Source organism: Vidua chalybeata, chromosome 19 (genome assembly GCF_026979565.1).
Source record: "Vidua chalybeata isolate OUT-0048 chromosome 19, bVidCha1 merged haplotype, whole genome shotgun sequence".
Lineage (NCBI taxonomy): Eukaryota > Metazoa > Chordata > Aves > Passeriformes > Viduidae > Vidua > Vidua chalybeata.
Genome location: NC_071548.1, coordinates 2292473 through 2318055, shown reverse-complemented (window position 1 = coordinate 2318055; position 25583 = coordinate 2292473). Strand labels below are relative to the sequence as shown.

Genomic DNA, 25583 nt, shown 5'->3' with positions numbered 1-25583 from the left:
TATTTGTCTGGTTGCCAGAGTTATGACAACAATAAAACATAAAGAATTCCATGACACATCATCCAGGGTCTTTGTTGAGCCTGATGACAATTTCCAGTGAACATCATGCCTCCGACTGGCGGGTTGTGACATTGTATGAATAATTTACAGGGTGTTTCCTTCTTTGTAGGTTTTGAGGCAGCTGGTGGAAATACCCACAGTGTGATGGTTGTGTGATGGGATTTTGAGAGCTTTCATGTGCCCATCTAGCAATCTGTTGCTTTTAAATATAAAGTCACTGGAAGGGACGTGGGCTGAATGTGCCAACTGTGACTGAAAAGGGCTGGAGGGACAGGCCCTGAGGGTGGGCCACAAGTATGGAGCCAGGAACAAACAGCACCTCCCAAGGGTCGGGGGCTGATCCTGTTTTGGATGCTGGGGCAGAGAGGATGCTCAGCAAGCTGGCAGAGGACACCAGGAGTGGTGCTGGGTCAGGGGACTCGCGCCACTCCAGCAGTGACAAGGGCAGACTGTCAGCCTGGAGGAGGGAGGAGCAGGTGATTGGACTTCTGCAATGCCAGAGAGGAAGAAGAAGAGCGCAGGAAGTACCAAAAGTGTCTCTAGGAGGGAGCAGCTTGCACAAAGAGCACCAGCAGACCGCCCTGACTCTCCTCTGAGTCTCTAGTAAGGAAGCACTCAGAGAGACACTGCAGAAACCTGCACAGCTCTGCCAGCTGCTCACTCGCCCACAACGAGGCTTGGACACGAAGAACAGGAGTCCCTTCAGAAGTTCCCTGCTCATCCAGGCCAGTTGTGATCCCCAACAGCTCATCCTGCAGCACACAGGGACAGCCTGCTGCTGTGCCTTCAGGATTACTTCCTTGAAGTACATCCATCCTTCCTGGACCCCTTTGTTTTTAAGGGCTGCTTCCCAAGGAACTTTCCAAATCAGCTTCTTGAAAAGGTCAAAGTCTGCCCTCCAGAAGCCCAGTGTGGAAGGTTTGTTGGTGCCTCTCCTGGTTTCACCAATTAGTGAGAATTCTGTTATTTCATGATCATCAACCTGGAGGTTATGACTCAGACAGTAAACTTGCCTTCAGAACCAAACCCAGTCTGAGGTGGCACTTTAATTTCTGTAGAGTGTGATCAACCAAGAAAGAACAGAGGTTTGATTGTTGGTGTTTTTTGTTTGTTTGGTTGGTTTTTTTTTTTAACTGGGAGAAGAGCCAATTTGCCTGAAAAGAAGGCTTTGGAGAGGAAAAGCCCTGCTTGGAACTCACAAAATGAGAAGTTGTGAACTGAAACATTCTTTGGAAACTAAAAATGAGACTTTGTAGCCTAAAAGGAGCTGATTAGGAAGCCATAACTAAGACCTTCACAAGGAAATATGGGGTTTAGGACCATCCCAATGTGGATTTGTAGCCTAGGCAGGATTTCTGTCCAATAAATGAGCATTTGGACCCAAAAGATGAAACTCTGTGCCCTAAAATGCAACAGCTAATATAAGAGAGGTTGGGAGCCCAAAAATTAGGATTTTGGCCCTAAAATGGAGGCTTTAGGCATGAAAAAAATTAATAGGTGAGATGCTACAAACGACCCTGCAAACGACCATGAACCTCTCTGGCCCCAAGAAGTGAAGCTTTGGTGCTGACTAGAGGGCTTCAGGCACTCCAGTGGAAACTTTAGTGGTAAAAGAGGGTTTTGGACCCTCCAAAAGAAGGTTTGGGTCTTAAAGAGGGGGCCCGGGGCTCTAAAAATTGAGCTTTGAAAACAGTTTGAACCCTGAAGTTCGGTTTTGTGCCCTCAAAGGATGCTTTGTTGCCACACAGTTTAAAGCTTTGTCCCTAAAAAGAGATTTGGGGCCCCTGGAGCCTCTCTTTCCTTCTGCCTCCCCCACCCAGGATGGCTCTGGAGTCCCTCCCTGCCTTCTTCTTCTCGCTGTGGGGGCAGCAGCCCTGTCCCCACATCCCCAGAGTGTTCTGGTCCCCTTAAGGGCCCCTGGCCAGCCCTGGCCCCTTGCCCTGAGCCTGACAGGCGTTCCCAGCTGCTCCACCATGGAGGAGACGTGAGTGCACCGGGATCCCTGGGGCTCCCCCCGCCGCTGGCACCCCCTGAACGCTCTGTTCCCCCAGGGTGCCCTCGGTGGAAACCTACGAGGCGGCCATGGTGCTGAGCGGGGTGGGGGACGCGCTGGGCTACCGGGGAGCCCGCTGGGAATACTGCACCTCGGGCCCCCAGATCCACGGCGAGCTGGCCGAGCTGGGGGGGCTGGCAGCCATCAGCCTGGAGCCCCCCGAGTGGCCCGTCAGCGATGACACCGTCCTGCACCTCGCCACCGCCGAGGGGCTGGCCACAGGTGAGGGGACCCCGTGACACCCCACTGACAGAAGGGAGGGGTCCCTGGGGTTGGGGTCCCCATTGTACCCCAGGCTGGCACTGCAGGGGGGCGTCCTTGAATGTCCCCTAAGGGGTGGGGGGGGTCCCTGTTGTGTTCCTTGGGCTGCGTGGTTGGTGTCTGGGGGTGCTGCTGGTGTCCCCTTACAGCCCTGGGATATGTTGGGGACGTCCCCACGACGTCCCTGACTCAAGCTGGAGGATTGCTGGGGTTGTCCAGCTCTGGAGGGGGCTTTGGGGCATCTTCATTTAACCCCCCCCACACACACATTTAGGGGTTTCCAGGGAGGCTTGGGGGGATGTGTATCTTTGTTTCCTCTAGGTGGGGGTGGCGTGGGGACTGTGTGTCTATGTGTGTGTGGTTTTCCTCATTTATGTGCCCTTTTCTCCCATACTGGGTGCTGGAGACAGGGATATTTCCCCCTCCCACTTTGGGAACCGGGCAGGGTACCCCTTTCTCCCTCAGTTTGCAGTGCTCAGGAAGATTCCCCGTTTCTCCACTTGTAGGAATGTGGCCCCTGGTAACGGAATAAAAAAGTTACCCTTTGTCTCCTTAAAAAGGAGAAAAGCCCAGAAGTTTCTCTCCTCAATTTGATTAAAAGACACCTCATAGGACCTTGGGGACTTCACCTCAAACTTAAGGACAGCCAATTGCACAGAAGCCAAAAGGTCCCGCCTAAGCAATTCACTAGAAAAAGAAGAGAACAAAAGAAGAAAATCGCTTTTGTGGAGTGTTTTAGCAGGAGCAAGAACCTCTTGCTCTAGCTCAGTTTTTCTCTGTAAAGAGCTTTTTTATTTTGCCTTTTATTAAAACTTTTTTGTTTTCAACACTGTCACAGGAGCCATCCTGCTACTTTTATGCCACCTGAGGTAGCTGAGCTATCAAGGGTGTAATACTTGTCTATGAGAGCTTATGAGATCTAGCTCGAATAGACAAAGTATTATCCACTAAACTCATCCTGTAGTTTAGGGGGTCTGTGGGGCAGTGTTCCCTTTCCCCACATTTCTGGGGGTGGTGCAATGGGGGTCTTCTTCTCCCCTTTCAGTTTTGGGGGGTTCATGGGGCCTCTCCCTGCCAGCCTGGGTAACCTAGGTGGGTTCTTCCCACCCTGCACAGGCCTGGAGGGGGAACCCCTCCTGCAGGAGCTGGCTCGCCGCTATGTGGCCGCCATGGGGGACATGGAGGGACGCAAGCCCGGACCCAGCAGCATCCTAGGTGAGCAGGGCCCGAGCATCCGGGGAGAGGCGGGGGCGCTCAGGGAGCCTCACGGCCCCGTGTCCCCCCAGGCACCTCCCAGCTGCGGCCGGGGGAGCCCGAGGGCTATCGCATCCCCTTCAACCCCCGCGGCACCGGCTGCGGGGCCGCCATGCGCAGCCTGGCCATCGGCCTCAGGTGGGCACGGGGACACTGAGGGACACTCGGGGACAGGGACGCGGGTATCAGAGCTGGGGGGATGGGGACAGGGATGTGGGGTGTTAGAATGAGTGGAAGGGCGGACACGGGGAGGAACATGGGATGGGGATAAGGGGGTGTCAGAGTTGGGGGAGTGGGGACATGAGGATGTTTGGGCTGGGGAAATGGGGGTGTCAGAGCTGGAGGGGAGGGGATGTGAAGGGATGGGAGAAGAGGGACATGAGGATGTCAGAGGGAGAGGAATGGGGACACAGAGTGGGGTGGGGACATGGGGTTGATGGAGCTGGAGAGGACAAGGTCCAGGATTTGGGGACATGTGGTGCTGGACAGAGAACATGGGGACAGCAATAGGAAAGAGGGACACAGGTCCCCAGGATTTGGGGACATGTGGTGCTGGACAGAGAACATGGGGACAGCAATAGGAAAGAGGGACACAGGTCCCCAGGACTTGGGGACATGTGGTGCTGGACAGAGAACATGGGGACAGCAATAGGAAAGAGGGACACAGGTCCCCAGGACTTGGGGACATGTGGTGCTGGACAGAGAACATGGGGACAGCAATAGGAAAGAGGGACACAGAGCAGCTAAGAGTGGGACGTGGAAGTGATGGGGCTGGGAGAATGGGCACAGCAGGGACAAGGACAGCAGGGACAAAGGTGGTGGTATGGGAATGGGGACAAGGCTGGAAATGCAGGAGCAGGGGAGTGGGGACTGGTCTGATGCCAGTGCAGGTACCCGCATGCCTCGGAGCTGCCAACTCTGATCCGGGTGAGCATCGAGAGCGGGCGCATGACCCACCACCACCCCACTGGTGAGTGCCAGACTGGCAGGGAGGGCTGGAGGGGACAGCAGAACCCCCCTGAAGCCCCTGTCCCCACAGGGTACCTTGGAGCATTGGCAGTGGCCCTCTTTGGGGCACTGGGAGCTCGGGGCGAACCCCCAGAGCGCTGGGGGGCTGAGCTGCTGCGGGTCCTGCCCCTGGCATGGGACTACGTGGAGGGCACCGGGGTGGCCGTGGAGGACAATGCTGCTGCCTGGCCATTCTTTGGGGAGGCATGGCACCGGTGAGGGGGCACTGTGAGGGTTCTGGGGGGACACTGGGAGCACAAGGAGGGGCTGGGGAGGATACTGAAAAGGGCTCAGGGGTCCATTAGTGCCAGTGGTGCCAGCCAGGCTGTCTGACGGTCCTGGCAGGGCATCACAGCGGTGTCACTGGTGCCACTGCTGACCCTGATGCCCAGGCTGTCCACAGGGCTGGCAGTGCCCATCGTGTCCCTGCCAGAGATGCCATCCTCAGGGACAGTGACCTCTGTGTTCCTGGGGCATTGAGTTTTCTCGGTGTTACTGGTATCCACTAACTGGATGCCCATGGCTACCCCCCCAGGTTTCCTGACTGTCCCCAGTGTCCCCACAGCTCTCTGGGGTCACAGGGGCTGCTGGAGAGCTGCAGCCCGGTGACCCCCAGCTCACTGCTGACCCCATTGTCTGGTGACACCAGCGTCCCCAGCGACCTCAATGTCCCCATGTCTCTGCAGGTACCTGGACTCCCGCGGGCTCCTGGAAGGTGGCGGCCCGCCGCGGGTGCCATCCCTCCCATCCCCAGCGGAGCGGGACGCAGAGTACCTAGGCTGGGCGCTGGACGGGTGGCCGGGGCGCAGCGGCCACGACGCCCCCATGGTGGCCCTGGAGGCGCTGCTGGCAGCCGGCGGGAGCTGGCAGGAGCTGTGCGCCAGGGCGGTGCTGCACGGCGGGGACAGCGACTCCACGGGGACCATCGCTGCGGGCTGCTGGGGGCTGCGAGGGGGGCTGGCGTCCGTCCCGCCGGGGCTGCACCGCCGCCTCGAGTACCGCGGGCGGCTGCGCGACGCTGCCCGGCGGCTCCACGCGCTGGCCTGGGGGGCTCGGTGAGCGCCCCTCCGTCCCTGGCATCGCCCGCTGTCCCTTGTGGCAAGCACATTTCTCTCTCTCTCTCTCAGGATTTTTTTGTTGGGGTGCACAGAGAGAAATGTGCTTGCCACAGTCCCTCCCCACGGAGAGCTCCCGAGGGAACAGCAGAGACCAGCGTGGCGCCGCAGAGGGGCTTGGGGGTGAGGGGAATAGCGGATTTGTCTTTCCAAACCGGCTGTGGGTCTGCTGGTTTTATCTGCCAGCACTTGAGAGGTCAAAGAAACAATGGGAAGGATTCCAGTCACTGACGAATGGAAAAAAAAGATATCTGCTTTTACAAATAAGCTTTAGGTTTGCTGATAAATGGAATTGGATATTGAAAGATGAAAGAAACAATGGGGGAAAACCCTAAATTCCATAAGAATTAAAAATGAAAAGGGACGGTTATACATTAAGAGGGGAATCTCTGGTATCAGGCGTATTGGAAGTCTGAACCTCTCAAGTACCTCAGGCAATGGGGAAAGAGAGAAGGGAAATGAGGCCGGGAAATTGGGATAAAAAGGAGGCTGTGTCCTCCAAAAATTGGGGAGAGCCCAGGGGAATGCCCCATGGCCTCTCCCTTTATTGGAATAAAATAGAAGGACTCCTCTGTCTCCTTTTTGGACATAAACCTCTGATGTTTGTAGATTGATTTTCCCAACAGGGTTAACAGGCCTTGGGTGAAGCAGGGCCCTTCAGGGAGTGCTGGGTGGGCTCCAAGGGAAGCCCCAGGGTGACCACCACAGCTGTGGCCAGTTGGCCTCTTAGTCCTGCCTGGGTAGAGAGCCCAGAACCTGCCCAAGTCACCCCCAGAGTAAAAAAAAACATCTCCCGAGTCACTCTGGGTCTGGATTTGTGCCCTGCGCCTCTCGTCCTGCCTCTGCTTGAGGTCCGAAGTGTTCCTCTTCAGATCCAGCCCCAAGCTTTTCAAACCTTTATTTACACAATGCAATCCTCAAAAGTAAGGGAAACAACACCGCTTTTAAATCACCAAAGCCTACGCGTGGAAGACCAAATAGTCAATGTAAGGTCCAAAGCAACATTTTCGTGCTACAAAACCACATTTATACATTCCGAGGTTTATGCTTCTGAAGTTCAAAGACCCATTTAGAGGGCCCAGAGTGTCATTTTGAAGGCCCCAAGGTGGATCTGGGTTGCTCACAATGCCACCAGTGTCACCCACTGCCCAGACAAACCCATGGGCACAGTCCTGCCTGAGAAAAGCTGCTGGAAGGCCCCGGGGCAGTTTTGGGCTGTGCTGAGGAGTGCTCTATTTGCTCTTCTCCCCAGTATATCCAAGGGGAGCCTTGCGGCTGCCCCTTCCAACCATTTCAGGGGGAAACTTTGTAATCTGGGGGGGGATCCTCCCAAACATTGGTGCTCTCTAGTCCAGTCCCGCGGCCTCTGGGGGCATCCCCCAGGCTCTCACTGATTAATAAAAACAGGTTCGAGGTTCTTGTCCGTGCCCTCCTGCACTGCCTCAGGTTCTGTCCTGCCCCCAAATCCAGCCCAGACCTCCTGCTCCAGGCCCAGTAACGCCGTTCCGAATCCCACACTGGAACGGGACGCGGCCATGAGCAATGGCGGGCTCGCCCCTCAGCGAGCACGAGAAGGCGTGGCTCCGCCTCCGCCCCCAAAATGAATGACAGCTCCATTAACCAATGGCACAGCGGGGACAGGAGGCGGGCTTCGCCTGACAACCAATGGCAGCGGGAGGCTGGCGGGCAGCGCAGAGCGGCTAACGGCATTGCGATGACGGGCGGCGCCGGCAGCCAATGAGCGGCGGAGGGCGGTGCGGCCAGCCAATGAGGCGGGGGGCGGGGCGGGGCCAGCCGATGAGGCGGGGCGCGGCCGAGGCGCGGAGGATCGCGGCGGGCGGTGAGGCTCCCCCGGTGCGGCCGCGCCGCTCCCGGTATCTGTCGGCGCAGCGTAACCGCGGGCCCCGGCCACCCCCGGTTCCCTTCCCTCGGTACCCCCTGAACAGGCCCGCCAGGCCCTGGGATTCCCACTGCTCCCCAGGCAGCACGGCTCTCCCCTAGTCCTTGTGTATTCTCTCCACCCCTTCATGCTGCGCCCGCCCCCAGCGGAGCCCAAGTCAACAAAAGCTCCAAGGTCCTGTCCGGTCCCCGCTCGTGGGGTTGTGGGCTCCGCTCCTTACCACGTCCGTTCGCTGCCGCTCTGCACTCACCAGCCCAGATCCCAGCCCAGCTCACCTGTCCCGAGCCCTCCAGCGGGGTCCCCTTGCCCGAGGGTACCCTCTCTGTCTCTGGGGGTGCCCTCTGTGCTCCGGGGGTGCCGCTGTCTGCCGAGGGTGCCCTCTGCCCGCAGAGCCCCTGGCGCCATGGGGGAGCCGCGGTTCCTGCAGGCCGAGTGCGCGTTCCGGCCCGGGGCACACACGGTGCGGGTGACCCTGACCCGCACCGCGTTGCGGGTGGAGGTGGAGGCTCACGGCACCAGCGACCTGTGGAGGGGCGAGTTCGATGCCGCCTGTGAGTGCCGGAGGGACCCTGGGGGCTGAGGGGATCTCCCACGGCTGCCACTGACCGAAATACCCCCTGCTTCTCGCAGTCATCGAGGACCTGACCCGCAAAACGGGGAATTTCAAGCAGTTTGGCATTTTCTGCAGCATGCTGGAGTCGGCACTGACACAGGTGTGGCCGTGCTGCTCCCCCACTCGGCGTTTTGGGGGTACCTGGGGTGGGGTGTGTGTCGCACCGAGCCCGCCTGCTTTTCAAACTTTCTGCAGAGCAGCGACTCCGTCAGCCTGGAGCTCCTCACCTTCGCCGACCTGGAGACCCTGCATAGCCGGAAAGTGGGAGCAGTCACCCGGCCTCCCCCTTCCACCTCTTCCCCCCTCAACTCCAAGCGCTACCTCATCCTCATCTACTCTGTGGAGTTCGATAGGTGACAAGGGACACCAGGCAGGGGTCACGGGGGAGTGACTCCAGCCTCACCTCCTGCACCTCCTCCAGGATCCACTACCCACTGCCACTGCCCTACGCGGGGCGGCCGGACCTTGTGGCGCTGGTGCGGGAGCTGCAGGAGCAGCTGGGGCAGCTCCGGGCCCGGCGCCTGGAGGAGACGCAGCACTTGCGGGACGCGTGAGTGGGGCCGGAAGGGTTTGGGGGGTTCCCGTCTCTCAGGGTGAGGAAGGAACCCCCAGACCACCCTCTGCCATTCCCCCCCAGGCTGTGGAAGGCACTGGAGGAGAAGCGGGCGGCAGAGACCCGGCACCAGCGCGAGTACCGGCAGCTGGCTGCAGAGGTGGGCTGGGAGGGGTGGGAGCTGCTCTGGGAAGGGACAGGGGCTGCCAGATGCACAGTGAGCCTTTTTTCCCCCCCTCGAAGCTGGCCCAGGCAAAAGCGTCAGAGCAGAAGCTGCAGCTGCGGGTGAAGAACCTGACAGCTGAACTGGCCTCCTGCAGGAGGGGGTGAGGCCGGGGTGAACCCTGCAGGAGGACCCTCACGACCATGGGTGTCCCCCTGTCCCCCCCTGATGGTACTGGTCCTCTTGGCAGCCGCCAGAAATCTGCCAGCCCGGCCCCACGTGCCCAGGAGCGACGCTCAGCATCCCTGGAGAGCCACAGGAGCAGCCGGGGCCACCCCTCGCCGAAGTCCCTGTCGCCTGCAGGTGTGGGACACTTGGGGACACACACCCAGCAGTGGAGACAGGACACGGCTCACCCCCTCCTCACCCTGACCCCCTCCTCTGCCTCCCCCTGCCAGGCTCTCGCCCACCACGCTTCGACCCCACTGCCTTTGTCAGGGCCCGCCAGCGCCGGCAGAAGGAGGCTGAACTCAGAAAGTAAGCGGTGCTGAGAGCTCGTCACCATCCCTCCCTGGTACGTGGGGGTCTCCTCCTCCCTTGAGCCCCACGTTCCCCCTGACCACCATCTCCCTTGGGTGCAGCCAGCGGCGTGGAGTGGCTTCTGGCAGCAGCAGCCCGGCGAGGAGCCACAGGCGCAGCTCGTCTGGTGAGTGGGGAACAGGAGGAGGGCTGGGGGTGCACCCACTGCGTGCTGGGGCTCCTTCCTCAACCTCCCCCATCCCCATTTCTCCCTGTAGCTGATAGCTCCCGGAGCTGGCGCCTGGGAGGGAGCCCTGGCAGCAAAGCCCATGAGCACCCCGAGCCCGTGCCCTGCAGGTAACGCTGGGGTTGGGCAGGATGCTTGGGCATCCCTTCCAGCACCCTTTAACCACCGCCCTTGGGCAGGGACAGGAGAGTGACCCGTACACGGAGGCCCCTGAGCACCTCGCTCTGCAATGGCCCCTGTACGGTGAGTGGCTGCCCCTTGGGGGCTCCCCCACCCCTCTTCATCCCAAAGCAGGGGGACCAGGAGGTCACTGGTGACCCCCAATCTGCCCCCCAGGTGCCTCGCCCAGCTGCCAGCCACAAGCTGCCAGTCTGCAGGACTGCTGCCAAGCGCCCTGGTAAAGGTGAGGCCCCATCTGAGCCCCCAGATATTTGAGGGATACCCCAATCCAGACCTTTGTTAACCCTTTTTTCCTGCACTGGCCTCCCTAGAGAACCTCTCCAAGGAGCCCTCAGCTGAACTGGCCGAGATCGATGCCCGGCTGCAGGCTCTGCAGGAGTACATGGACAGCCTGAACACCCGCATGTGACCCCCTCCAGGGACACACGCCCTCTCCCTGTGTCCTCTGGAGTTTTGCTACAAGTGTCCCCCCCAAATAAACCCTTATCTGGCCCCAGAGCCTGTCCTTCTTGGGATGGGGTGAGGGCAGTGTCCCCAGGAGGGACACAGTGTTGGGGCTGGGGGCACCAGGGACATCACAAGAGGGTGACAGTACCAGTGCTTGGGGACAAGGGGGATACAGCCCAGGCCACCAATCTCATCCCCTGGGCTACCAGTGAACTCAAAGGCCACTGCAATGTGACACCAGCACCCATGTCACCGTACTCTGTCCCTGCTCCTGCAACACTGCTGTCCTCACAGTGCTGGCCAAGCTCCCCACTATGGCTCTGACACCACCACGGCTTTATTCAGTTCCATGTCACATAAAACAGTGGCATCTGGGGACAACGGTGACGAGCCAGCACCAGGCTGCAGTTCAGGGATGGTGGCAGCTGGCCAGGGGAGCATGCAGGTCCTGGGGCACCGGGCTGGCGGTCTCTGTGCCAAAGCCACTGTTTGGTGTCACTGTGGCTACGCTAGTGATGATGCCACCGTGGTGAGGAGGTCTTCAGGGTCAGCGTGGGGTGCTGCAAACATGACTCGATGTCACCAGAACTCCACCCTCAGCAGGATGCTGCACTGATGATCCTGCCGGCGACGACCCTGCCGTGGCAGATAGAATACTGGCGATGCCGAGCACAGCAGTGCTGCTGGCAGCTGCCCGTAGATGTCTGCCAGGTGTCGGTGCCGCCGCTGGCGCCAGCCGCAGTGGGGATGCCGAGCACGGCGGCACTGGCGGTGCCGGTCAGAGCTGCCCGCGGATGTCGGGCAGGAGGTGACACGCCGTGACGATGTCGATGGTGTCGGCCACGGCGCGCAGATCGCGGCGGGCCAGGCGCAGGCAGTGAGCGGCCGCAGCGGCGGTCACCTGCGCCCGGCCCAGGGCTCCCCCGAGCCCCCCCAGGCTCCGGGCGGCGCTGCCGTAGCTCTGCCGGAGGGCGCTGCCCACCGCCCCCCGCAGCCGCCCCGTCCCCTCCCGTAGCCGCTGCTGCAGCAGCGAGGGGCCGCCCCCCCACACGGCCGCCGGCTCCTCCGCCAGCACCGGCGGCGTCTTCGGCCTCTGCTGCTCCTCCTCCTCCTCCTCCTCCTCCTCGTCCGTCTCGGAGGCTTCGCCCGGCACCTTCAGCCCGGCGGCGGGGGCCTCCCCGGCCGTCTCCACCAGCAGCTCTGGCTCCGAGTCGCTCTCCGAGGCTTCGCCCGGCACCACGCAGGGAGGGCGGGGAGCGGCCATGGCCTGGAGGGGACACGGGCTCGTCAGGAGGCGGCAGCGAGCGGCGACCCGGCCTCGTCCCTGCGGAGCCCCTCCCCAGTCCCCTGCGCTCACAGCCCTCCAACCGCGCGGGCCCGCAGCGAGCCCGGGGCTCCGCAGTGACCCCGCGGCCCCGCAGTGACTCCACAGCCCCGCAGTGACCCCACATCCCTGGCAGTGTCCCCACAGCCCCGCAGTGACCCCACACTCCCACAGCGGGTCCCGTCGGTCCCACGGCCTCAGCAGTGATCCCACATCCCCCGCAGTGACCCCACATCCCCCACGGTGTCCCCACACCCCCCTCAGTGACCCCATATTCCCCTCAGTGTCCCCACATCCTCGGCAGTGTCCCCACATCCCCCGCAGGGACCCCACATCCCCTCAGTGACCCCACATTCCCACAGCGGCTCCCCTCGATCCCGCATCCCCCACAGTGACCCCACATTCCCGCAGTGACCACACATCCCCGCAGTGACCCCACATTCCCACAGCGGGTCCCCACATCCCCCGCAGTGACCCCACAGCCCCTCAGTGTCCCCACATCCCCTCAGTGACCCCACATCCCCTCAGTGCCCCCATATTCCCCTCAGTGACCCCACATCCCCCTCAGTGTCCCCACATCCCCTCAGTGACCCCACATTCCCGCAGTGTCCCCACATTCCCGCAGTGTCCCCACAGCCCCTCAGTGCCCCCACATCCCCTCAGTGACCCCATATTCCCCACAGTGACCCCACATCCCCTCAGTGTCCCCACATTCCCCTCAGTGACCCCACATCCCCTCAGTGCCCCCACATTCCCGCAGTGTCCCCACATCCCCTCAGCGGCTCCCCCCGGGTCGCTCCCACCTCCGGCCCGCAGCGCCGCAGGTCACATGACGCGCTGCCCACGTGACCGCACCCGGAAGCGCCGGCTCCGGCAGGCCCAGGCGCACAAACAGCGCGGAACAAAGAGAGAAAAGCGGAATAAAGAGAGAAAAGCGGAGTGTGAGCGGAGTTTGAATAGAAATGTGTGATATCACAGGATGGGACTGCATAGCCTAAAGCTGTAATTGCACAATGAACTCCAGTATGCTCATGGAGCAGAACATATAAAAGTGAGAGGCCCCGTGACCATTTTGGGACCATTTTGGTTCATCTTGGGTGCAGCCCTGGCTGGGCTCTGGTGCTGCCCATGGAGGAGATCCTTTGAATAAATCCCTGCTTTATTCTTTAGCTCTGTCCAGCCTCTGCTCTGGGCCAGCCTGCACGAGGCATCACCTCTAGAACAATTTTTAAATGTCCTCGTTGCTGTGGTGTTCCCAGCAGTGCTCTGAAGGTGGCAGCGCATTACACGTTACACATTTCTCTGCTGTCTCTGACACTCAGATTTCTGTGCTCCTGAAGATCTGGGTGTTTTCGTTAATGCTGTCACTGTATGTCTGTATTTCCCCAGATAACTCTGGCAGTTTTCCTTTACAATTTTTCATTATATTAATGGACATGATAGCATTTTATCTTTACAGTCTTACACATTGTGGGCTATCCAGTTCTTTCAACTGACTTTTTCCTAGTCTTTTTTACATTTCTTGTACCTTTATTCTGGTTCATTTGGAAACAAATCACTTGGAACTCACATAAGTCCTCTCTCTAGTGTGTGCTTTGGTTTTTTTTGCTTGTGTTTTTTTTTTTTTTTTTTTTTTTTTTTTTTTTTTTTTTAATGTTTCAACTTTTCAGGAAAAATGTTTCCAGAGCCCTGAACGGATTAAACAAACAACACATCATGTTCCATAAAAGGAACAAACTGCCTCAGTTGCTGATAGGGAACTGCTCATTTGTTTAATAAAAGCTGACACTTTAAAAGTAAGAGAAGATAGCTGGGGCTTTAGGAATGGTGAAAAATTGGATTTCCTCTCTGTTGCTGCAGGTGGCCTGGCATGACTCAGTGCTTTTACATTTGCTTGCAGAAACTGATGTACCTTACAGGACACAGTGACCATTTTGCATTGAAAAATGCATTTATTTCTATTTGTCATTCATGTCCTTTTTAGCTAGAAATGCACACATTGACACATTATAGAATTCTGTGGTTTGGAAATCATAAACCATGGTTTGGAAATCATAAACCATGAGCTCTTTGGCAGGCAACTTCAGCTTTCAGAGACAAGACTACACATCCTGATTCTTGAAGTAGCTTCTGGAGCAAGTTAGGTTTACAAATTATATATGAATACAAATTATATCTGAATAATCTTCTACCATTCCCACTTCTCCAAAGTGACCACTGTCCTGGCACCTGCAGAAATAACCAGGAAATCCTTGTTCTTTGTTGGAAATCTCCAACATCAATGACTGTCATTTGTAGAATTGCATTCTCACACTGGAAATGAGAATTAGAGTTTAGGTGATGTGGTGGTTTTGGCTTGTTAAGTTGAAATTGTGTTGATTTTGAGGTTTCTGGGTTACTGTACTAATGAGTGTGGTGGGTTTGGTGTTGGTCACTAATTATCAGTGCACTCATTCCTTGTGGTGAGAGAGGATTGGGAGAAGGGTAACACAGCACAAACAGAACTATGAGTCTGGTTGTCAGAACTTGCAGTTTTAAGGCAGTAATACTTTTTTAAGAATTAAAACAGGGATGATTTATGGTTCTTTTTCCTAGAGCTCCAAAGGACAGTCAGTAAGTGTGGTTGTCAGGTTAGGAATCCCAGCTGCTCTGCCCTTGTGAGATTTCACCTGGGATGTTCTGAGGGCTGGAGTCCCTCTGCTCTGGAGACAGGCTGTGGCACCTGGGGGTGTTCAGCCTCGAGAATGCTCTGCTGACCCCTCATTGTGGCCTTACAGTGCCTGAAGAGGGGTTATAAAAAACAGAGGAGCTTTTTATATGGGTAAATAGTGACAGGACAAGGAGGTACAGTGTTAAACTAAGAGAGGGTAGATTTAAGGTGTTAGGAACAGATCCTTTACTCAAGAGGCTGGTGTCACACGTTGCCCAGAGAGGTTGTGGCTGCTCCATCCCTCAAAGTGTTCAAGGCTTGGAGCCTTGAACCTGGGTGGGGATTGGATGGGGCTTGGAACAGCCTGGTCAAGTGGGAGGTGTCCCTGCCCATGGCATGGGAGTGCAACAAGATGAGGGTTAAGGTTCTTTCCAACCCAAACCATTCTGTGATTCTATGAACAGATATTCTCTCTACAGGAAATGTGAAACAGATGCAAATGTAAAAATGTAAAATGCAGATCACCTGTCTTGACTTGGAATGGTCCTGAAATTGCTGGGAAAGAGACAGATCTGTCTTGCAGACAGCGAGAGTGGAAAGCAGCCTGCTCTGAGACCTTTCTGAGATGGCAGCCTGCTCTGCTGTCCTGCACTGAGCTCCTGCAGCAGCTCTGTGATGCAGTGGCTCCCAGCCAGCCTGCTCAGAGAGCTGTCCCTGACACCTTCATCCATCATTCCTCTTGCTGACCTGGGGTTATTTCCGCTGGCAGCTCCTTTCTGCTTGGCTTTGAACACCTGCTATGGCGTTTGCACAGATGTTTTGGTGTGTGAAGTCACAAGAAACTGAGGCAGCAGAAACAGCTGGAGCAGAACACAAGGCAGAAAGATGTTGGAACCCTGGGCACTGAGAGTTTTGGGCTTTCTGTGCTGCCAGGCACTGACCCCCAGGAGAACACTGCACTGACCTGAGGCTGTGGAGAAGCTTCCAAAATGGAATGGCAGAACTGGGATTGTGGGTGTGGAGTTTGAATAGAAGTGTGTGATATCACAGGGGGGGAAACTTAGAGTTGAAGGGTTTAGAGTATAGTAATATATATAAAGCAAGATTTAGGTCAGAGGCTGGTCCTACTTCTTCACCTTCTTCTTCTTCACCTTCTTCTTCACCTTCTTCTTCACCTTCTTCTCCGTGGGTTTGGGTGGTATTTTGTAATTGGACAGAAAAATCCACATTGCGGGGCACAGGTGATTGGTTATTGGGTTAAAAGTAAAAATTACTTAGGTGTCATTTCTTAATTGGGTCAGTTTAGCCTTAAAATACCTTGTAGAGAAAGATGGTTAGCTGTTTTGTAGCTTGGCAGTAGAATGCTGTAGAACTCAGGACTGTAGATAGTCTTATAGATAAGAAATAACAGGCTTAACTTATAGATAAGAAATAATAAACATCTGAGTCTGAACACCAAATACCATCTTAGCACTTCAATCCCAACCTTGGCAGAGGCAGAAAAGAAATTAAAAATCAACAGAAGGAGAGGTGGTTCTTTATACAGGTGAATTGGTACTGTTCTAAGAGCTTTTCTGTGAAAAAGAAATTAAAAATCAACAGAAGGAGAGGTGGTTCATGGTACAGGTGAATTGATACTGTTCTAAGAGCTTTTCTGTGAAAAAGAAGTTAAAAATCAACAGAAGGAGAGGTGGTTCTTGGTACAGGTGAATTGGTACTGTTCTAAGAGCTTTTCTGTGAAAAATAAATTAAAAATCAACAGAAGGAGAGGTGGTTCTTGGTACAGGTGAATTGGTACTGTTCGAAGAGCTTTTCTGTGAAAAATAAATTAAAAATTGACAGAAGGAGAGGTGGTTCTTGGTACAGGTGAATTGGTACTGTTCTAAGAGCTTTTCTGTGAAAAATAAATTAAAAATCAACAGAAGGAGAGGTGGTTCTTGGTACAGGTGAATTGGTACTGTTCTAAGAGCTTTTCTGGGACTGCCCAGGCTGTTGGGGAAGGTAGGTGAGGCATGCAGATCACACTGGGCAGGCTATATTTACTCTGGCAGTGCCTCTGCCACCAGGCCATACATAGCCACTCTCATCCAGGGCAAGCAGCCTCAACAAATCAGTGCTCTGTGAAAGTGCTAAAGGATCTTAATTCAACCTGTAATTGCAAAAATGCAATAGAATGGTCTGTCTGTATCTGGAGTCTTCATAGCCATGGTAAGTGATTGTATTTTCTCTGTCTTTTAGAACAGAAAAGACTTCTGTTGTGAGTTTTATCTGAAATTTGGATTAAAAGCTTTTTCTCTGTTTTCTAATAATAGCAGTGTAATTAAAAGTTCAGTGTTTATTTCAGGTTTTGCCTCAATGCATAATAGAATATACATGTATTTATACATACATTCATACATATATTTTTTTATGGTGGTCTTGCCAACATTCAGTAATTTTGCAAAAAAAGGAACCCAGATTTGCCTAGCCCATACAAAGATGAGGAAAACAGACAAAGAAACAACATTGTCCTGTTTATTTAAAAACAATATTGCACCATCGATTGGAAAATTACCTTCCTACTGTTTCAAGTTGCTGCTTTGGCATGATGATCAGTAGATTTTCTGTATCAGAAAACACTGGTTTTTTTTAGATAGGAATAACTGAAAAATAATGAATGTGTGTTGTGATTACTGTACTCTCATGTGCTCTTTTGTTTCCCACAGCCATGGGTATCTTTTCTGTACTTGCTCTGCCATTGCTTCTCTTAGGGATCAGTGGAATTATTTATATTTACCAGTCAGTCAGGTGGCTGCTGTCCAAGTCAGCGGTGCAGAACAAGGTAGTGGTGATCACGGATGCCATCTCTGGACTAGGCAAGGGTGAGTTGTCTCATTTCTTCTCAGTGGCAGAAAACAGAAGCAGCCAGATGTAGGAATGTGGCCCCTGGTGACGGAGTGACCAAGATACACTTTGTCTCCTAAAAAAGGAAAAAAGCCCAGAAGTTTCTCTCCTCAATTTGGTTAAAAGACACCTCATAGGACATTGGAGACTTCACCTCAAACCTAGGGATAGCCAATGGCACAGAAGCCAAAAGGTCCCACCTAGGTAATTCCCTAGAAAAAGAAGAGAACAAAAGAAGTAAATCGCTTTTGTGAAGTGTTTTAGCAGGAGCAAGAACCTCTTGCCCTGGCTCAGTTTTTCTCTGTAAAGAGGCTTGCTATTTTGCCTTTTATTAATTTTTTTTTTTGTTTCCAACACTGTCACAGGAGCCATCCTGCTGCTTTTATGCCACCTGAGGTAGCTGAGCTATCAAAGGTGTAATACTTATCTCTGAAAGCTTATGGACCTGGCTCAAAGAGACCAAGTATTAGCCAGAGAGCGACCCTCTGGGTGATCAGCATTGCCTTGGATGTATTCATAACTGGCTGGATGAAGCAGAAGTTAATAAATATATTTATAAACAAATCCTATGATTTTGAAGTGTATATTTTTAGCCTCAGCCATGGGAACTGTTGGTAAACGAGTAGGAGCTGCAGAGCTTTGTATTTATTTAATTCAGTAGAACGAGAGGTTTGAGAAGAACACAGAGTGCTATTTTTAGCATGTTGCTACTGTAAGATCTCATTTCACACTGTCAGTGCAGGGTGGCTGCAGAAACAGCTGTCACCTTACATTTACACGTTCCTTTTCAGCCCTTAGAGACTTCAACAGCTCCTGCTTCTTGTGAACAGCAATGCTCAGCCCCCTGCCCCTGTGTGCATCTCTTCCCCCCTAGCACCCGAATTACTGCCCGGGGCTTGCAGCTGGGCTGCCTGCCCCTGTGCTCTGTGACCTCAGGGGGCAAGGAAGTGTGAGCTCAGAGAATAAAGCAGGGCTTTGTTAGAAGGCCTCAAGAGATCCACCTATTTTATTTATTTTTATATATTATTATATATATAATATATAATATATAATATATAATATATAATATATAATATATAATATATAATATATAATATATAATATATAATTTATAATTTATAATTTATAATTTATAATTTATAATTTATAATTTATAATTTATAATTTATATTATATTATTTTATATATATTATTATATATTATATATAATATTATATTTATATTACTATATATATTATATTATATATATTTCTATTACAATATATATAATTATAATATATAAAAATTAATTTCTATATTATATATTATATATAAATTATATATAAATAAAATATATAAATATATAAAATATATATAAACAATGTATGTCTATAAATATATAAAAATTATATAAATATATATTAAGTATATATATGATACATTATATGTATAATTCTATATAATATAATTATATAATATATAATAAATATATAATATATAATATATAATATATAATATATAATATATAATATATAATATATAATTATATATTATCTGTGTTATATCATATCATATCATGTAGCATAATATAACATAACATAACATAATATAAATTATAATATTATATATAATTCTATATTTATTAATATAATATAATATAATATAATATAATATAATATAATATAATAATTAATAATCATTACAGTTAATTATTAATTAATATATAACAAATATAATATATATAAAATTACATTTATAAAATATATTATGTATAGGTATAGATAATATATATTATAAATTATATTATATTATATTATATTATATTATATTATATTATATTATATTATATTATATTATATTATATTATATTATATTATATTATATTATATTATATTATATTATATTATATTATATTATATTATATTATATTATAATCCCTATGGCCAGTGTCCCACAGGTTGACACCTGGCCGTTATTTGCAGGCTTGAATGATTCCAAATAATGCAAAATGACCTTTCCACTCTGGCCTATGTGATGGCCATTGGCTGAAAGCTTTAGAATAGCAGCTGTGTGGCCAGCTGCTGTGGATGTGGGCTCTAAGGAAACAGCCAAATTCTTTTCCTTCATGCCAGAATTTCTGGACTAAAGGGGACACTCATCAAAGTTAAAAAGAGAAACAAATGTGTGATGATTGAAGATGTTTTCAATGGTTTGTGATTGTTATTGAAACCCAGTTCCTGTTTCTTCTGAGTGCTGGAACTCAGAAAATTCAGGGAAGTTCTAGAGGAGAGCATTATTGGTTTCCCTTTTCACCTTTATTGCTGTTCACATGGAAGTCTTTTTCTCATTTTTATTCACAAGATTGCCTCAACTGTTGTTTATAGGGAAAATGCTGCTATAATTGTTGTGGCAAATACTCCTTGGGGCATTAAGTTAAAAATCCTTCTCTGCTAGAGAAAGACAAAAAAAAAAAAGAAAATGGAAGTTGTTCCTAAAATTAGTGTTGTAAATAATGAAAAAGATTGCTTAAGTAAAAGCTTCCAGCTGCACAGGTTTGCAAAACTACAAGGGTGGATCCATAAATACTTCCATACAGATATTAAGAGTCTAACATGATCATTTAAGAAATTAAAATGGGTAGATTAGCATAACTGGATTTCCTGTGGGTATTGAAATCTGGAGGAAATGTTTCCTGGAGGACAGCACAGCAGGGATTGTTCTGTTGCTCATTCAACACAGGCATTATCATATTACATTAAATTTAATATATTTCTCACCTATGTACTGTCACAAGCCAATGCTTTCTTTTTTCTCATGTTCTTCTAAAATTAAGGAATTTTAAAGCATGGATTCAACACCCTTAGCAAAACCAGCATCCCATTTCAAGCAAAATAATCAAAATCAATTTGCCACTATTGTAATTTTTTTTTTTTTAATGTATTTCTCTCCTAGAATGTTCTCGTGTGTTTCACGCAGGAGGAGCAAGGCTTGTGTTGTGTGGCAGGACGTGGGAAAAGTTAGAAGCCTTGTATGATGCCTTAATTAGTGTGACAGACCCCAGCATGGTAGGTATTCACAGCCTGGGATAAACCTTGCTCAGGGACAGAATTTCATTTTAGATCCAGTAAAACAATGGACAAGGAACATGATTTGCTCTCAGTGGTGGCTTTGGTCACCCAGGTACTAACAGCAGACACGGTCCAGAGAGAAATGATGCCAAAATCCTGCTCTCCTGAGCTAATCCTGTGTTCTGAACAAGCCACCCAGCTAGAAACCTTCAGCAGAGGAATTTGCCTGATAATTTGGAAGAAAGGGATGCAAATGCTTCCTTTAATGACAGGAAATGCTGTCAGTTTTTCAGATCATTCGTGTGCTCAAGGAGTGGGAGATGGGTCTAAAGATCAAATTCATTTTGAGCTTCTCCACTGTCTGGGGGAAAGTCCCAGGTAGAAGGGATTTGGAGTGAAAAGAGAAAACTCTCTTTTCCTCGTGGCCACTGACAGTGGAGATGCAGGACTGTCCCTGCTCCAGCTCTCTGGCAGGTGTTTCTTGAGGCTCTTGGCAAAGCTTCCCTTCTGTGACCAGCATTCAGTTGACTCATTCCAGGGCACAGGTGTTCCTGAAGGCATCACATAAATTTGGCAGCCATTGCTCATCAGACCTACAAATATTTGTGGTTTTTTTTTTTTTTTTTTCAGTGGGCTTCATTCACCTGCATAAATAACCACAAAAGTAGTGTGTCCATGTTAGCCTGCACAGATTTAACTAGGGAAAAATGTTAAGTATGGCTAAGAGTTCTGCATTACATTGTCCAATCAATACAGTAAAGGGAAAAAAACTTCAAGTTCATTCCTCTGCCCCACAGCTGATAAAAATCTGGTTTTGGCAGAAATCATACAAATGTAAACTCCATTTGTATAACCTATAACAAAACAAACCCTTCCTACCTTCCATCTGTCCCCATGTGTATGTGGCTCATCTGTCAAAGCACTAAACCCCAGTTTTGGTCAGCAAAGGGTTCTTCCCAGAAAGACCCTTGAATTGGTAGGAGTCTGGAAGTGGTAGGAGTCTTGTGTCAATTTTCTGTTCCCATTGACAACAAGAGACAAAACTCACTAGGAGCTGGTCCAGCTGACCCTTCAGTGGTGTTCTGCTTCATCTGAAGTTCAGTGTCTGTGAACACCAATTATCACAGGATCACAGAAGATGGGTTGGATTGGAAAGGATCTTAAACATCACCCAGTGCCACCCCTGCCATGGCAGGGACACCTTCCACTGTCCCAGGTGCTCCCAGCCCTGTCCAGCCTGGCCTTGGGCACTGCCAGGGATCCAGGGGCACCACAGCTGCTCTGGGCACCTGTGCCAGGGCCTGCCCACCCTCCTAGGGAAGAATTTCCCCTAATATCTCATCTAACCCTGCCCTCTGTCAGTGGGAAGCCATTCCCTGTGTCCTGTCCCTGCATCCCTTTGTCCAAAGTCCCTCTCCAGCTTTCCTGGAGCCCCTTCAGGCACTGGAAGGAGCATTAAAATCCCCCAGAGCCTTCTCCAGGCTGAACAACCCCAGCTCTCATTGCTGAAGTAGCTTTCTACAATGAGGTAATCTTAAAATCCTAAATTTATGTGAGAATGACAAAAACACTTGGAGTATCAAGGTAAATTCATTTACAAGACAAGGAAATATAACTATACCTATACCTATAACTATAACTATACCTATAACTATAACTATATAACTATAACTATAACTATAACTATAACTATAACTATAACTATAACTATAACTATAACTATAACTATAACTGTAACTATAACTATAACTAAATAGAAATAGATAGAAATAGAAATAGAAATAGAAATAGAAATAGAAATAGAAATAGAAATAGAAATACAATCACAAATACAATCACAAATACAATCACAAATACAAATACAAATACAAATACAGTTTGTATATAATAAGTATATATTCAGGCTGACTGAAATGAGTCTTTTGTTCACCAGACATATGCACCAAAGCTGATTCTCCTGGATATCACAGACATAAGCTGCATTCGAGATGTTGCTAAGGAAATCCTGAACTGCTATGGCTGTGTGGATATACTCATCAACAATGCAAGTATGAAGGTGAAAGGAGCAGTGCAGAGCATTTCACTGGAACTTGATAAAAAGATAATGGATGCCAACTATTTTGGGCCTATAACATTAACCAAAGGTATTTTATTATTTTTTCCTTTTTTTTTTTTTTGCTGTTACCACTTAAAGCACACTGGCAATTAAATGGGTTAATACTGCAACCAACCCTGCATGTAAAACTCAGGTGAAGTCTAGAAGACAATTCCCAGCTATTGGATTTTGTGATACTTTCCCTTGCAGTATTGAGACAACCTTTATTGAATTTGTGCTATTTACACTTCAGCTGTTGCTCCTTTTCACTAAATACACTTTTACTTATGTGTCTCTTTCTTGTATTTCTCTTTTTGCAGCCATTCTTCCTAGCATGATCTCAAGGAGAACTGGCCAAATTGTTCTAATTAATAGCATCCAAGGGAAAATAGGAATTCCATTCCGTGCAGCTTGTAAGTCACACATTGCAAAAACATACATTCTAATGCATGAGTTGTGAGGAGTCCAGACACTCATCATAGGTTATTAAAAGTGCTCATTTGCATCCAAATTTGGCATTGCTGCAGCATTTGGCTGAATTTTTTTCCAACTGGAACTCATTTGGAAATAGTTAAAATGCTACCTTAGAAATGTAACTGCTGCCTAGGGGACTTGAGAAGAGGATGATAAAAAATGTGACAGCAAATTAAAAAATATATACAAAATTATATATTGTTTAGTTAAAATCTATATCTGATCTATTCTTGTGCATATTGAAATGAGTATTTGGGGTTTTTTTGTTGAAACCTTCATGAAGAAGAGTGTGTAAATATAAAATATGAGTAGATAAGAGCTACTGCTTTGAGAAGCAATAATGTATTTAGGTGTGGGAGTTTAAAAGGAGATGTAGGAATTGCTTTCTTTGGCTTTCCAGAACATTTTTGAGGTCTTTAATTTAAAACCCCTGAGGAATGGAGGCTGTTCTGAATTATGATGGAAGGTCTTTGCATTAATAAAATACAAAATTAGTGGACAGAAAATATAGGGGAGATGTAAATAGACATTTTAAACTTGGGACAGATGTAAACAGGCATTTTTAGCTTGACAGAAATTCAGAGTGAGTGATGGGCTCTGAATTAAAAAGTCTGTGAGACCTCAGAACTGTGACTTATAGTCCCATAAAAGCAAACTACAGTGACATAATCTGTGGGGAAAACAGCAGAAAAAATAAATTAAAACGTGTCTTTATGTCTTTGTAAATTCATTTACAAGTAAATGGTGGCAAATAAATTTATTTACAAACAAATGTGGCAAGAGCCCACATCTTGAACATGGTTGCTGTTCTGGTCTCCCATCTCAAAAGAAGGGTAAGAACTAGAAAAAAGACTCAAAAAGGAAACAAGACATTGATGTGACATCAGGAATCTTTCCCATCTAGGACACAGACAGTTGTGTCAGGATTGCATGTGTGAAAAACCATAAGAAGCAGAAGAGCCAACAGAGTTTTTACAATGCCACTACCAATATTTATTTGCATAAAGAATTAGAAATAAAAACAAAATAGAAACAGAAATGAAATAGAAATAGAAATAGAAATAGAAATAGAAATAGAAATAGAAATAGAAATAGAAATTAAATAGAAATAGAAATAGCATGAAATGAAGCTGCCAGAAGAAGGAATGTCAACATGAATGCATGGAGAAGCATCTCTCTATTCCCAGAGCCCACCTGGATATGCACAGGTTGATTTTCACTAAACTGAGGCAAATAAAGGTGATTGAGCACTTTGCAGCTCTGCTGCACTGAGCACACAGTTCTGTTTGTTGGTCAAGATTCACACACTATCATCTTATTCCTACTGTTCTCAACAAAAAGGCTCTAAAAGCAGATAAAGAAGTGTTGACTTTCAGTTACTTTAAAATTCACTTTAGCATTAAGAGCTGCTGCAGGGCAAAGTGCTGATCACTTTCCAAAGCAGGAGGAGCACTGCACTCCAGCAGTGGGCATGTGTTTCTCTGCATTTTATGGGTGTGTTACAAACTGCAGAAACAGAAGGCATGAGGACTCATCTCAGGGACAATTCCATCCACCAAAGACATTTTTAAACTGTAGGGATAACAGAATTGTTATTTCCTATCCCAGGATGTGCTGGGAAAATGCAGACATGTGCTCTTTGACATGTCCAAGAGACTGCATGCACAGTTGTCCTGAAGAGATAATTTCTTATTGCTTTTTTTAAAGATGTCATATGATAATTTCACTGGCTGAAATAATTCTTTTGCACTTTGGTTAATCATTCTATGCTCATTTTTCTAGACATTGGTGCTTTATTACACACCAGCTTCCATGAAATCATATATCTAAACATTCATCTGTGTGCTTTTTACTTTTAGATGCTGCTTCCAAGCATGCTGCTGTAGGCTTTTTTGATTGCCTTAGAGCTGAAATGGAAGAATTTGATATTTCTGTCAGCACTGTGAGTCCAACCTTCATCTGTTCCTACCATCGCCAGCCAGCACCAGGCAACTGGGAGGCATCTATTTGGAAATGTAAGTCTGGGTGGATGAAGATGAGGCACACAAAGCAGGAGGGAGGCTTTTCCAGGGTTAAAAAAAAAAAAGGAAAAATAATGGAAATGACAGAAAGGATGAACAGGCATGAGGAGCAAAAGAGAAGAGATATTGGAGAGGTAATATTAGCCTGGTGAAAAGAGAAGGAATGTGGAATGAGACAATGTTAAAATAAAAAAGGAAATAAATACATCAGGGCATCAGGAATGGAGGGGGAGGAGATCACAAAAGGTCCAAAGGGACAATTCCACTGCACTCAGGTTGTTCCTCCCCTTAGGGACTGCAAGAATTTCCCTTAATTATGAAAAGATCTTGGCCACATATTGATGAGGAGAATGGAGTGGGGAAGGGATTGAAAGTGCATAGAAATTAAACTGATTTGACTGATTCACTGGCTGTGTAGCTTTTTAACACCATTCCCTCAGAGTATCTGCCTGCTTGTCTGCCTGTCTGTCTGTAGCTCTCACTCCTCTCTCATTTACAGTCTTTTTCAGGAAGGTGTCCTACGGTGTGCACCCCGTGGAGGTGGCAGAGGAGGTCCTTGCCACGGTGAGCAGGAAGAAGCGGGAGGTGCTTATGGCCAATCCCATCCCCAGAGCAGCAGTTTACATCAGAACATTCTTCCCCGAGCTGTTTTTTGCCATTGTTGCCTCAGGGATTAGGGAAAAGCTGAAGACAGAAGAAGAAAATTGATTTTGTTC

General features: G+C 49.3%; 4 protein-coding genes across 11 annotated transcripts; 3 read left to right on the top strand and 1 right to left on the bottom strand.

Annotated features, from left to right (window-relative positions):
* The first annotated feature begins 1992 nt into the window (after positions 1 to 1992).
* LOC128797649 (ADP-ribosylhydrolase ARH1-like) lies at positions 1993 to 6319 on the top strand. Its single transcript, XM_053960401.1, has 7 exons — positions 1993 to 2044; positions 2112 to 2335; positions 3491 to 3589; positions 3661 to 3766; positions 4519 to 4598; positions 4668 to 4851; positions 5323 to 6319. Exons 1-7 carry the CDS (start codon positions 2034 to 2036, stop codon positions 5693 to 5695), a joined length of 1077 nt encoding a protein of 358 aa, XP_053816376.1. The 5' UTR covers positions 1993 to 2033; the 3' UTR covers positions 5696 to 6319.
* Positions 6320 to 7560: 1241 nt separating this feature from the next.
* CCDC61 (coiled-coil domain containing 61) lies at positions 7561 to 10422 on the top strand. Of its 4 annotated transcripts, none has more exons than XM_053960395.1 (14): positions 7561 to 7625; positions 8042 to 8202; positions 8282 to 8364; positions 8460 to 8617; positions 8686 to 8814; positions 8902 to 8977; positions 9061 to 9143; positions 9231 to 9343; positions 9439 to 9517; positions 9622 to 9686; positions 9778 to 9856; positions 9926 to 9989; positions 10083 to 10149; positions 10238 to 10422. In XM_053960395.1, the coding sequence occupies exons 2-14, from the start codon at positions 8055 to 8057 to the stop codon at positions 10333 to 10335; spliced, it is 1242 nt and encodes a 413-aa protein (XP_053816370.1). In that variant the 5' UTR covers positions 7561 to 7625; positions 8042 to 8054; the 3' UTR covers positions 10336 to 10422. The 4 variants fall into 4 exon arrangements, 3 of the variants coding, with proteins under 3 accessions (XP_053816370.1, XP_053816369.1, XP_053816371.1); XM_053960396.1 differs by having other exon boundaries at positions 7574 to 7591; XM_053960394.1 differs by having other exon boundaries at positions 7561 to 8202.
* Positions 10423 to 10692: 270 nt separating this feature from the next.
* Positions 10693 to 12543, bottom strand: BLOC1S3 (biogenesis of lysosomal organelles complex 1 subunit 3). Of its 3 annotated transcripts, none has more exons than XM_053960402.1 (2): positions 12501 to 12543; positions 10693 to 11640 (listed from the first exon to the last, which is right to left on the bottom strand). In XM_053960402.1, exon 2 carries the CDS (start codon positions 11635 to 11637, stop codon positions 11152 to 11154), a length of 486 nt encoding a protein of 161 aa, XP_053816377.1. In that variant the 5' UTR covers positions 11638 to 11640; positions 12501 to 12543; the 3' UTR covers positions 10693 to 11151. The 3 variants fall into 3 exon arrangements, with proteins under 3 accessions (XP_053816377.1, XP_053816378.1, XP_053816379.1); XM_053960403.1 differs by lacking the exon at positions 12501 to 12543 and adding an exon at positions 12467 to 12496; XM_053960404.1 differs by lacking the exon at positions 12501 to 12543 and adding an exon at positions 12294 to 12304.
* DHRS7C (dehydrogenase/reductase 7C) lies at positions 12516 to 25575 on the top strand. Of its 3 annotated transcripts, none has more exons than XM_053960399.1 (7): positions 12516 to 12638; positions 17053 to 17208; positions 20162 to 20274; positions 22211 to 22421; positions 22693 to 22785; positions 24706 to 24861; positions 25367 to 25575. In XM_053960399.1, the coding sequence occupies exons 1-7, from the start codon at positions 12527 to 12529 to the stop codon at positions 25573 to 25575; spliced, it is 1050 nt and encodes a 349-aa protein (XP_053816374.1). In that variant the 5' UTR covers positions 12516 to 12526. The 3 variants fall into 3 exon arrangements, with proteins under 3 accessions (XP_053816374.1, XP_053816375.1, XP_053816373.1); XM_053960400.1 differs by having other exon boundaries at positions 12600 to 12748; XM_053960398.1 differs by lacking the exon at positions 12516 to 12638 and adding an exon at positions 16195 to 16555.
* Positions 25576 to 25583: the final 8 nt, after the last annotated feature.